Consider the following 12,675-nt stretch of genomic DNA (forward strand, 5'->3'; position numbering starts at 1 on the left):
CAGATGCTGCTACATTCAACAATCTACTGATAAAATGGTAGGAACAGAAACTCTCAATTCTGCTCTTTACCAATTTAGCTCAACAAATAATTCCATATGGTGAACAGTCCTGAACTGAGAAATTCCCATCACAGAAAATGTAACTGCAAATCTAAAAACTCCTGAGTTGGAAGAGATCCTGAGCTGAGGCAGAACTGCCACACATTCTGTGACATCATACATAAAACACTACCTATATCTCTTACTTTACATCACTTTTCTCAGTAAGTCTTTAAGAGAAAAATCAGAGGCAACGTGTCAAAGGTACAACTAGCCCAGCTCTCAGAGGGATTACATCTGTGACTAAAGGACAGGAGGCACCTGCTGAAACGCAGCAGAACAGCGTTCAGCTCACCAAAACTAAAAGTTTGTTTTGGTGAAGAAAGGACTAAGACTGGAAGTCAGTCTGTGCAGAGCCAGCAGGGTTATATGTGATCCTTCAGCCAAAAGGACTTGCTCTCCAAAGCATTTCTGGAAAACGCCCCTTACAGAACCTCCCTCAGGGTTTGACCTGGGGTGTCTGTCCTGCCCCAGCCTCACCCAAGGAACCAGGGAGCCTGACCTGCACTGATGGTCCCTTCTCACAGAATCACAGCTGTTAGGTTGGAAAAACCCTCTAAGGCAATCAAGCCTAACCACCAAGCTGGCAGCACCACCGTGCTCACCACTGACCCATGACCCCCATCCCACAGCCATGTGGTTCTGGAACACTTCCAGGGATGGGGACTCCCCACCTCCCTGGGCAGCCTGCGCCAGGGCTTGACAACCCTGGCACAACCTGCATAAAATCTTCATCCAATCTAAACCTCCAATGGGCCAACATTAGGTGTTTCCCCAGGAGCTCCCTGAAGAAGTTCCACACACATTTCTAAATAACAGTATAGCTGGGCTTTGGGTTTGGTTTAATCAGGAAGAAAAATGTAAGATAAAGACAACAACTTTTTCCCCCTGAAAAATAAAACCGAAACTGAGCCCCTTATTTTAATTCCATCTTTCTAACAAGGCCAAAAGTGACAAAATCTTTAGTAGAGAAACCTTGATTGGCCTATTCCTGAACACAGTTCAGATTCTTCTGAAAACATGTCAAATTCCAAACTGCACAATAATAATCCAATTCCTGCAGGGAAAAAAAGACAAAATATGAACAATTAAGTAAAAGCCTAATTCTATTTTGAAGTACATCACCCTTCAACAGGGTTCAAGTAAAAGCATCCCAAGTATGTTCCAAACAAGTGCTCAACAAAACCAGCCACGAACATGAGGCAAAAGTACAAAAACTCCTTTGCACTATTAACACAGATAATGTCATTGAAGTCTTAACACCAGTGTAAAATATCTATGAGTTGTTTCATTTAATTTTGAAAATCCATATAGAAAACAATGTTCATAACTCCATCCACAGGATTCTACAAAACTGCTGCTTCATCAACAAATCTTTGAACTGTTTCAATATGAAAACTCAATTTTTTCAAACTGCTCAAAAATCATTGCAGAGAATTTCCAAGCACTTGAATTGAAGCACAACCAAAGTATGAACTTGGTACATTTCTGCAGTTATTTCTAAAATAAGTTAATTTACATAAATCATCTCAAAATAACACAATGGGATTCAACTTCATTTTAGACATTTGGAAAGCAGTGTCATACTTTATTTAAAGTAAACCCATGTAAAAACAAAGTTTAAATGAAAATGGTACCTGAAAAATAAATTATTTGATATAAAACAAATCAATAACTTAAAAACACACTAAATATACAAAATGTATAACCATATACTGTACAGTATGGAAAGCAATTGATAAAACCTTCTGTCCCACAAACAGATTAATTTATAAACAAAAGATTACATAAGTTAAAGGAAAGGAAATCAATAAAAAGACTAGAAGTACAGTATTATTCAAATTACTCATCAAATAAAGGTTTATCCCAACTTATGTTTCAAATGTCTCAAGTCATTTTCTTCTCAATGACCAAGTGAAAAAGCTCATCCATACCACTAAAAACTTGCTCAAAAATGTTCAGAAATAAGGAACAACAGTAGGAGAACATTGAGATTCTAAAATGTGAACACAGAAGCAATTTTCCAAGGTTTCAGGTGGCAGTTCTACCATTACTGTTTTCAAATCATTAGCAACAAAAGACAATTTCAGTGCTGAAAACTCCACTCAACAGAAAAATATTTCTAAACCTTTTTTGCTGTTGGATCAAGTGTGATCTAGAAGGAATCTCCAGAGCTGAATGTCAAACCCACCCATGGGGTGGTGAGTTATGCTTTAGAGATCATAAAGACTTGGACTGGTTTTAAATCATGCAGGATGAGAAAATAACACTTTGAGTTTGGTTTTGTTTGACTACATGAGACTGCTACAAACAGCAAGCACTGAAATGACGCCGTACCTGATCAACCTACGAGCGGCCGCTCAGAAATGACCGGTGATTTTCAATCCACTGGTTGTCATGGAGGCACCACCTCTTCCAAGCGAGAGGGAGGGAACTGAGACCCTTTTTATGAACTCCACATTTTTTCATTTTTTATATTATAAGAAGAAACCCAGTAATAATAAATACAACAATCAGAGAAAATAACCACTGGCCTCTTGAGCTCTGGATTTATCCATTCTACTGTGCTGAGCAGCCAACCTTGAGAAGTGCAGAGCTACATTAGAGGAACTTGCCGAAGGCACAAAAAGACTCTCCTGCTTCCAAATAGAGATTAAAATACCTCAGGTGACAAACTCCTCTCTTGGGAAATAAAAACAAAATGAGAAAAAGACAAAACACAAGTGCAGCTCCTCTCAGAGAGCTCAAGGGATCAGTGTTTCTTTATGCTAAAGGTGGATTTGGTCCCTTCCCTCTAAAGCTATTTGTAGATGCCTAAATGTAGAAATGTAACAATAAGGTGCTTCATCGACAGAGTTATAAAGGACACATTTCTTCATTATGGAAATAAAAAAATAGGGTGACCTTCTGATAGAGGCAGTCTCCAGACAAACTGCTCCATGTTTATTTGATTGAACCAGGCTACCAGCAGCTCACAAGAGCTGTGTGCTAAAAACCTCCCACAAACTCTAACCTTCTGCAGGCAAAGCTATCAGAGGAGCTACTTTGAATAAACAGTTTATCATATGACCTGTATATTGATTTAGATAAGTAAACATGGGGACATTCTCCAAGTTTGTTTTTTTAAAGCATATATCCAAAAAGGAACTTAAGTTATTGCCATTTAAAATGCACTGGAAAAAAATCTCTCCTGAAATATTTGAAGAATTTCTACTTTATTGACCTTACCCAGAACATTAAAGCAACACAGACTTTTAACAAATGTTGAAGGACCTTAAGGACTATTCATTTTCCAAACTCAGCCTTAAAATAATGGATCACCTTTACAGTTAGTTCATCATTTTGGTTTTGACTGCTGGATATTCTTTCTATAAATGATACCAAGTGTTTTTAAAAACATTTTAAAAAGATTTTTAACTGCTTTGTATAAATAACATTACTGCAATGTTCAATTCCCCTATAAAAATAGGTGTCCTCTCCATGCAAACACCCTTTGGTCATCTGGACAAGGGCAAGTGACCACACACTGACCAAGCAGTGTTCACTGCGGTGACAATTTATCCTGCTCCAGTGACTTGTCTCTGGATTTTCCATGGTTTTCATACTCACATGATACAGATGTACAAAAAACATATCCAAGCAAATGGAAGAAAAAGCTGTGTGGCCACACACACCACTGTGGTGATCTGACTTCTTCCCTCACCCTAAGAGCTGGATCCTGAAGCCTTTCCCAGTCCCAGAGCTAGAACAGATGGAGGGGCTGGCAGAGGAAGGCTCCAGAGGCAACAGTAACTCCATTGGCCAATCTCTGACAGAAGAGTGGAGCAGCTCAGGTAAACCAAATTTTATGATAATGCAGCTTGAAGAATAAAATAAAATAAATCCAACACTTCAGTGCACAGACACCACCTAACAGAGAATCACTGAGAACTGAACACACTGAGCTGCTCCGGTTCTGCTCACATCTGGATTTCTGGTGTTGCCATCCCCTCACCTGAAAGATCTGCATGTGCCTTTGCCAGCTCACACCAAGCACATACAGAGATTCCTCTTCCATATTTATGTGGGATTTCCCTATCTGCTAATGGTTAATGGGAGGTTCACAGGTGATGAGGCTCATGGCCAGCGTTCTGCACAGGGTGAATTCCATTCATGTGGACATCTGGAAAGCAAATGCAGTGACTCCCCTCAGCATCTATACATGAGACCCTGAGACAGCAGCATGAACAACTGTGTTTTCAGCAGAAATTACACCTGGTCCTTCAGAACCTACACCAGGGGCTGTCCCTGACTCTTAACCTACTCTAAAGGGCCCCAAAACACTCCCATCTCAGCTGTTCCTGTAGCACATCTCACAGTACAGACCAAAAAATTCAGTCTCCAGAATCTGACTATCACATCCTAGTCCAGCAATGAAGACTTTCCAGAACTCTCTACCTCAATGAGACCACTGAATCTCATGAGCAATGTGAGACCTCTGCTTTGACACAGCCTTTGGTTCTACAAAGATCCTGTAAGTGCTTACTAATAGAAGCATCACCTGACAGAAACACCTGGCTTCCATCAAATGGATGGATGAAAAAGCAGAGCACTCCTACAAAATTAAGAGGCCAAAAACTCTCTTGAAACAGGTCTATTCTAGTGAGAGCTTCAAAGCAGTGTGAAGAGGAAACCACTTGCTCCTACCTTTTGGGCAGAAAAACTCCTGGTAGATGTCTTGTTAGAATTTAATTTCCACCCCCAGAAGCTTCCTTTTGGTCTTTACTAGTTGGATGCCCAAAGCATTTCGGTTTAGGACCAAAAGCATCAAGAATACATACACAATTTTTTCTGGACTTCAGCTATTTATGCTAAGATTTTATTGACTGTTAGAATAGCACAGATCATACACTACTTCTGGTATTAGCTCTGGATATTAGCAGGAGTTTTTCCCCTTTTTCTGACTCAAGCAGCAGTGCTTGGCTCATACCAATTGCCTGAAAATTATTATCAGAGCAACTATCAAAGAAAGCTGGAATCAGACCTTTCCTAAAAGAGATTGTTTTAATATCAGTACAAAACCATATCCTGCACTTCCTTCTTACTTAGCAAAGAATGAGAGATGGAAAAATAGGGAAGCAGTGGAAAAATAAAGGAACAGCGATGCCAGAAAGCATTCAAGAGAAGGGGGTTTTTCAAAACTGGCAGCACAGCAATGTGCTGCTGCCATGGCCAGTGTGCTTGGAACCAGTACTGATAGAGTCATGCTTAGGGGTCACTCGCTGGAAGTCTGAACCCTCGCTAAATATTGTGACAAACCAGCAACTACCATTTCAGTTTAGCAGCAAATTTATCTTAAATGGAATAAAGCAAGAGAGAATGACAGGAACTGGGAATGACTACAGCCCACTCCTGTGGAACAGGACAGTGCAGGGTTCAACAATGATGGGACATGTAAGAGAACTTCTCTGTACTACACAGCTTTAACTTGGGAGGACGCCCAGAATGCTTCCCAAGCTCTCCTTGTATGCAGAAAGGAAATAACCATAGACGTGATAAATGGGTGGTGATGAACTGGTGGAAGGAAACCTCTGACAGCCAAGAGCAGCTTTGGGGGGTGGGAGTGGCCTGGCTGCCATGTCACAGTCCCTGTTCCACCGAGCACTGAGCATCTCAAGAGATGGGCAGGGAACAGATTGGCAGGAGAGGCAAGGTGGGATGCTTTAACAGGCAAAAACCCCACCTGAATTCACTGCACACAAGCTCAAACTCAGCAGGCGGCTGCTCACTGGGCCAAGGCCTATCTGTACGGTTTAGATATGTCCTGGGCAGGTCCAGGAATAGCAGCAGCTCCCACAGGTCCTCCCTGGAGCTGGGCACCAGCTCAGCCACATATGGAGGCTGAGGGAGCACTCAGGCTGTGCAGATCACATGGCAGGGAGAGGACAAGGAGAGGACAAATGGTGGCAAGCACAAGGCAAGGTCAGCTGGGGATGAGACGAGCAGGCAGCATGGACTGGCCTCTCGAGTTTGGAAATGGACTCTGGGGCTGGTAGAGAGTCAGGCAAAACAAGGAGACACTGCATTAAACTGCCACAGACCTCATTTCCACACCGGCCCTACCTACATAAACACCAGAGCCAAGTCTCTAGTTGTGCAAATCAGCTCACACACGTGTACAGGCATGGTCAGCCTTCCCAGTTTCCTACCCAAGCACACCTGAGGGTTCCATCAGTCTGTGACTCTCATTTCTATGTGACAGATTTATTGTGATGCTTGTTTCATAACTCTTTTCTTCTACTCATCTGTCAAAGCGGTAAACTAAAATTCTCTTAAAGCGGAGCTATAGGTCCTTAAACAGCACTCTGAAAGCTGGACACTTTGTGCAATACTTAGCAAAAAAAAGAACAGAAAATAAAAAACAAAACAAAATTTGAGCAAAACAAAATCAAATTTAATGTTCTTAAATGCAAAAGTAAAAACAAACAAAAAACACAAAAAAGCAAAAGAAAATTAACAGAAACAGAACAACTCAAAGTTTCAAGGCAGTCTGCAGAAAACCTGGGGAATTAATCTTTAAATCTACAAATCAAAGGGGTTTTTTGGTTAATATCTAACTTGCAAGTTGTAAGTACTTTTCTGCTGAGTGTTCAGTAAGTAAAGCTAGTTGTCAAAACAAAATCCTATTAAAATAGAAAAACTAGCACTCATTAGAAGGGATGCGAGAAATACAATGCTCAAATGTTTATAACTGGTTTTTCTTTACAAAATAGAACTGCCAAAGGAATTCCAACTACAATGATCTTGGAAAATGAGTAAGTATCTTGCTGCATTATAATGTACCAGTAAGTAGTGCACCATGCATTAAATATTTGGACAGAAGAGATTCAGTCTGATAAAGTAGCAACATATATTCACACTCGCTTTTTTGGAGTTTCATTTTGACTCTGAAATCTTCCCGGAGTTTCAAAGAAACTCTTTGGTCCATTCCTCTCAAAGTGGGTTTTAAAAGTCACGTTTCTAGAACCTGTGAATTGGACAGCTTGGCCACTGCTCAGTGTGCAACTTACCTCCTCAATGGTGTTAAAGTTAGGCTGGCATGCTACTACTTACAAGACCTTGACTTTAAAAAGCCTGATCCTCAACTAGACACAGAGTAATGAATATTAATTTATCAAACAATTTACTGTCAACTAAAACATTAGTATTTCTCAACTTTTCTTCCATACTACTGAAACTGAGGGGGAACAAAAGGACAGGGGGATGGGTAGGAAGAACAACATAAAACCAAAGAAAAATCAATGAATTCAGCCTGATATTTTTCAGAAAATTCCAGTTTTTGCAGACAACATTCAATGAAACAAATGTTAGTCTCATAAGTGAAAGCATGCTTCAATTTTACCACCATCCAGAGGATCTAGTTAATGCAATCTACTTAAGATTTCAGGGGATTTTTAACATGTTTTAAATGAAATAACTTAAAGGAACTTAAAATTGGTCTAACATTGTGGGATTTCAAACATTTGAACATGTCAGTTGCATCCCAGAATATAAAACCTTTTCACTTCTCATTTAGACTAAGACAAACACTTGTGAAAATTGGCGCAAAATGAGTTTTACACTAACAAAAATGTCTCAACTTCTGTCACTCCATTATCTATTCCATACAAAAAGCATGAGCAAGTTATTTGTGGGACTTGTTGGTTTTGAAGGAAACCTGTAAGATTTTGTCCCCCAGGCGGTAGCCATTAAGACTTGCTATGGCCATTGCAGCTTCTTCATAGTTTGTCATGGTCACAAAACCAAAACCTTTGCACTTGTTGGTGTTGAAATCTCGAATAACTTTCACATTGGTAACCGCACCAAAGGGGCCAAACATCTGCCAGAGGATTCCCTCATCAGCATCTTGACCAAGGTTGTAGATGAAGATACACCAGCCAGAAGATGCGTTTCCTGGAACATTTACACCAGAAAGCCCACTCATGTGATCTACACCCATAGGAGAGAACCTAGCAAATAAAAAGCACAATATTTCGTGTTCAATTAAGCAAATGAACTTGAATGGGAAGCAACTGAGAATGAATATTTTATACATGGCACATCAAAACCGCCACATAAATATTTCCCCATTCAAACTGACAATCAAATTGACAGCTGCCAGAAAAAAAAAAGTTAAGTAGTCCAACTGCTTTATCAACAGGGAACTATCCTTAGAAATAGGCAAGGAACAGGCAAGGCAAGATTACATGACCACCTTCCCAGGGGACCTAGATGGATGCCTGAACTCAGCCAGGCCGCTCTGAGTGTCCAGGGCATTGCTGCAGAACTGCTTGAGTTTGGGGGCACAGGCAGCACCTCCCCAGAGGCCCCAGACACCCCCAGGCATCTCCCAGTTATTTCACAGAAGGAGACTTTCTTTCATCCCATGCTTCTTTTCTTGCCTCTAAAAGAACATGTTGGGAAACTCTAAGTCAAAGAGTTTCTTTGGGTTTGCTGGGGCAGGGGATGAGTGTTCTGGGTTCTTAGGAGTAGAGATTGTATGTATTAATTTCTTCTTCTGTGAAGCAGAACAAAACCTACTCCCTTTCCACCCAAAGGCAGCAAGTGCAGGCAAACACAACATGAGCAGGCTCAGTGCAGTTTTATTATTCCAGTGTGTATGGATGGTTTTAATAATTTTTCCAGGAAAACTCAGATCTGACTTTATTGAACTGGATTTTTAAAGTAACCTACTCATTCTTCCTGAATCCTGCCTCCTTCACAATACCTCAGCAGGATTCATGCATAACAAAGAGCAAAAAATCTTCTCCTTTTTATGTCTTGTTTTGTATTAATTCCTTTCCCCTAAAACCCATATCTCTATTTCCCCTTTATTCTATTTCTGGCCTACACTCCAGAAAATCAAAGCTTCTGAATATTTTAGCGCAATATTAGGGTTGCACAGCTAAGCAGTCAAAGGCCAGGAAATGTGAAAGTTAAGGTCAAAAACTCACTTTGAACCCTTGTGCTTATTTATTATTTAAAAATATGAGGTCATGTGATCATAGAAATATAATGATACTATACCAGGGGTTCCCAAATTGAGGTGTACCACTGGTGATTTGCAAACCCCTTAAAAGCGGTACACGAGCTGCTCTCTGCCAAGAGCAGGGCGGTGGCAGATCCTGATTCTCTGCTGACCTGGAGGAAACAGGGAAGGGATGTCTGGGCAGTGAATGCTGCAGTAAGTGCCAAATGCTTCCCCTCTGACTCTTTTTTGCCCTGCATCAAGGAGCTGCTGCTGCCTTTCTCGAGGAGGGAGGGCTTGAGGAATACAGGGAGGGAGGGGAGCAGAGGGATGGCAGTGCACACTTACACTCACACACACACATACTGTGCACTCACACACAAGAACCACTCAGTGCCCATCTCCCCCAGGCTCTCTGGTGCTCAGAGCTCCCTTGAAGACCTGAGCTCCTGGACTCTCCTGTCCCCAGAGCAAGTGTCACTCCATCCCTCCCTCGCTGCTGCTCTGCAGCCCTGGGGGCTCCCGGAGCACAGGGGGACACTCTACTGAGCTGCAGCAACTCACTGACAGCCAGCCCCAAGAAAAAAACAAATTTAGGAAGCCTTGTACTACAGCCAAACTGAAAAAGCAGTTAGAAGTACCACAAGGTGAATGAGACATACCAACCCGTATGATCTGATGAAGAGGTGACACATCTGGTATTTCTTTTGGCTTTGTATAAAAACGTTCCTGTGCTTGCATGCTTGATACACTTACTTGTTCTGACAGACACCTTCAGTTCTGTAGCTTCTTTCCAAGTGAGTAATAATCTGATAGGATGAATTTATCTTAATATCTGTCAAGTTTTCATCTCAACAGATCACCAGTCCTGAATCCCTTCTCAAACCACTGAGCTCAGAATTGCCTGACGTTGGTTCCAGCAGTCAGTATAGCTCTGCCCCTGCCTGCTCCAAAGGCTCAGGCTCTGCCCAGGAGCCCAGGTAACACCATATCATGATACTGCAAATCCCATGCAATCAGTTGTAGAAGAGCAACTGGTATTAAATGCAAGAAAACAAATCTAAATGCTTGTTACAGACAAAATAATTTAAAATAGCAAGTACCTCTGCTCTTTGGATACACTTATCTTCAAACAGATTGTCCTCTCTTCCTGCTTTATCTCACAAAAATGTTACAAGGTTTATTAAAATACTCAAATCAAACAAAACAGGATAAAACCAAAGAAGTCCCCTAAAAGATTAGAAAAGTAATTTAAAAAAACCCCAAAAACAGCCCAACCTGTAGAAAATACTATTCAGCTAATCTGACGAATGTCTGTTCTCACTCTGCACAAGAGGGACCCCAGATCTCTCACTCAGCTCACGGTAACAGCCTGCACGAGCAGGGCTGGAGCAGCTGACACACAGCTCTCTGTTCCACTAGGACAGATTTTTGTGGCTATGCCAATTTAAGATGACCTTTAGGAAGTTACACTTATTAAGGATGTTTAAAAGAACACCCTACTATGGCAAACACAAAGGCCAGCAGAGATCCAGGATGTTTCAGAGAAAGTGGTTTTAAAATTCCTTTAATATTGTAATTTGAACGATCTGAGTCTTAGCACACTTACAGCTGGTGTCCTCATTTCTGCTGAAGTTATTTTTATACTGTCCCCTCCACACTGCTTTTTCAACCCTCCTGAAGAGTCTGTAGCCAGTGTTATTTGTGGATGGTTCCTTCCAGCCATGCAAACCTAATACACCAACATCTTGGGGCATTAGGTATCAACAACAGTGTATTTTCCATCATAACTCTTTTTTTATTTTATAAGCTTCTTTTTTCTATTAATGACCTTTTGCTCCCTCTGCCATTAGACAGACAGCCTGCTCCGTTTAACAGATCCTGAGATTAGATTAACTCACTGGAGGATGTAATCTCAGAAATGACACTCCAAAACAAAAGCAGTTTCTTTTTAGTCTATGCAAGTCTTATAAATTCTTTTCATAGAATGACAGGATCTCCCGAGCTGGAAGGGACCCACAGGGATCATTGATCCTAGCCCCTGTCCCTGCACAGGCACTCCAACACCCCCACCCTGAGCAGCCCTGAGAGCACAGTCCAAACGCTCCTGGAGCTCTGGGACCATTCCCTGGGGAGCCTGGGCAGTGCCCAGCACCCTCGGGGGGAAGAACCTTGCCCTAATATCCAACCTAAACCTAACATAGCTTTGTGCTGGTTTTGCTGAACTCTTTTGCCTGCATTCTGAGGACAGTTCTATACAGCACCACAGGTGGGAAGCCAATAAGCAGGAACATTAATTTTAATCCCAGCTTGTGTTGCCATTGCACTTGAGCTTAACAGCTTTTTATTTTTTAATAGCTCCACAAAGAGCAGGAGCTCAGCTACACTGGCAATGTCCTTCTGACAAGCAACTTTTTCTGCTGTCTTTGACAGGAAGATCTGTCAGAAAAGATCTGCTGTGGCCAACAAAAATCTTGTTGAGAACGCAGTGACACAAGCTCTAAGCCTGAAAAAAATCAGGGTGTTGGGTCAAACAACCACGTAAGGAAAAACAAAAGCAACTGGGGTTTCACTCCCATATTCTTCCAGAACTTTGATGAAATACTACTCTGGATGAAATGGTTTCTACTCAGTACACACAGCCTGCATCCAAATTATAAATTGGTCTAAAAACTGAAAATTTAAACAATTTCACTGGAGTGATACCAAGCAGGTGTACAGGAGCTGTCTGAGCAACCGTATCACTGACAGGGTTAAACAGTCTTCTTGCATTTCCCCTTGGATCAAAGAACTATCAGAAATGGGTCCCCTCCAGGCATTCAGGGCAGAACTCATGGGCTGATGCTGGTAGAGTTATGCCCATTACATGAACTGGGAACTGGCTCCAACCCTGAACAAGTCTGAAAGCAGTATCAGCTGAACTGGCAATAATTGAGGTTTGAAAGAATGTTGTCCTACTAGAAAGCTCTGGTAAGCTGCAAAAGCATAGGTCTTCCAGGGGCCCTGAGCAGCTTCCTCATGCTACAGGAGCTAAACCCCTCCATTTCATCACAGTTCAGCACCTGGAGATCTACTGTTTTCTTTAAGTAAACAAATCTTACATTCTAAAGAAACCCCCACCCCAGATGTTTCATCTGTCCTCCAGATACAGCCTCATTCTGTGGCATCATTCCCTCTGGATGGAAGCAGAGAGCCTGGGTCTTTGAATTAGTCCAGAATCCAGTGGGACACAGGACTAAGACCAGTTCCTGATGTGAGACATAAACACCACAGGAACTCAAAAGGATTAAAAGAACATTAAACAAAGGGTTGGAGAAATACCTGTAGGAAATTAATAATTACAAATTAGATACTAAAGGCTTAATCCTGGATTTACAGGGATTATGATGAAACGAGATGAAATGTAATCAAAATATCAGGTTACATATTCAACCTCTGTGGAGCAGAGATCACAACTTTAATTTATATAGACTGCAGGCTCTGTGGAAGCTGCTTATCCATTCATCATGTCTTGTTCACTACCAAAACAAACAAGACTCAGCCCAAACTCAGGTTCCTGAGCTTAACCACAGCATGAGTAATCACAACTC

The 12,675-nt window shown here is 41.5% G+C and overlaps 1 protein-coding gene across 2 annotated transcripts in view; it reads right to left on the bottom strand.

Moving 5' to 3' along the window:
* Positions 1–6,510: 6,510 nt before the first annotated feature.
* ELAVL1 (ELAV like RNA binding protein 1) overlaps positions 6,511–12,675 on the bottom strand; it is a 40,484-nt gene continuing 34,319 nt past the window's right edge. The window contains exons 6-7 of one of the 2 annotated variants that reach the window (XM_059870096.1): positions 9,145–9,258; positions 6,511–8,087 (exon numbers count right to left, since the gene is read on the bottom strand). In XM_059870096.1, the coding sequence (XP_059726079.1) occupies positions 7,763–8,087; positions 9,145–9,258 (439 nt within the window). In that variant the 3' untranslated portion in view covers positions 6,511–7,762. The remainder of the gene's footprint in view (positions 8,088–9,144; positions 9,259–12,675) is intronic. The other variant, XM_059870097.1, reaches the window with a different exon arrangement.

This window comes from Haemorhous mexicanus, chromosome 29, assembly GCF_027477595.1.
Source record: "Haemorhous mexicanus isolate bHaeMex1 chromosome 29, bHaeMex1.pri, whole genome shotgun sequence".
In the NCBI taxonomy this organism is placed as follows: Eukaryota; Metazoa; Chordata; class Aves; order Passeriformes; family Fringillidae; genus Haemorhous; species Haemorhous mexicanus.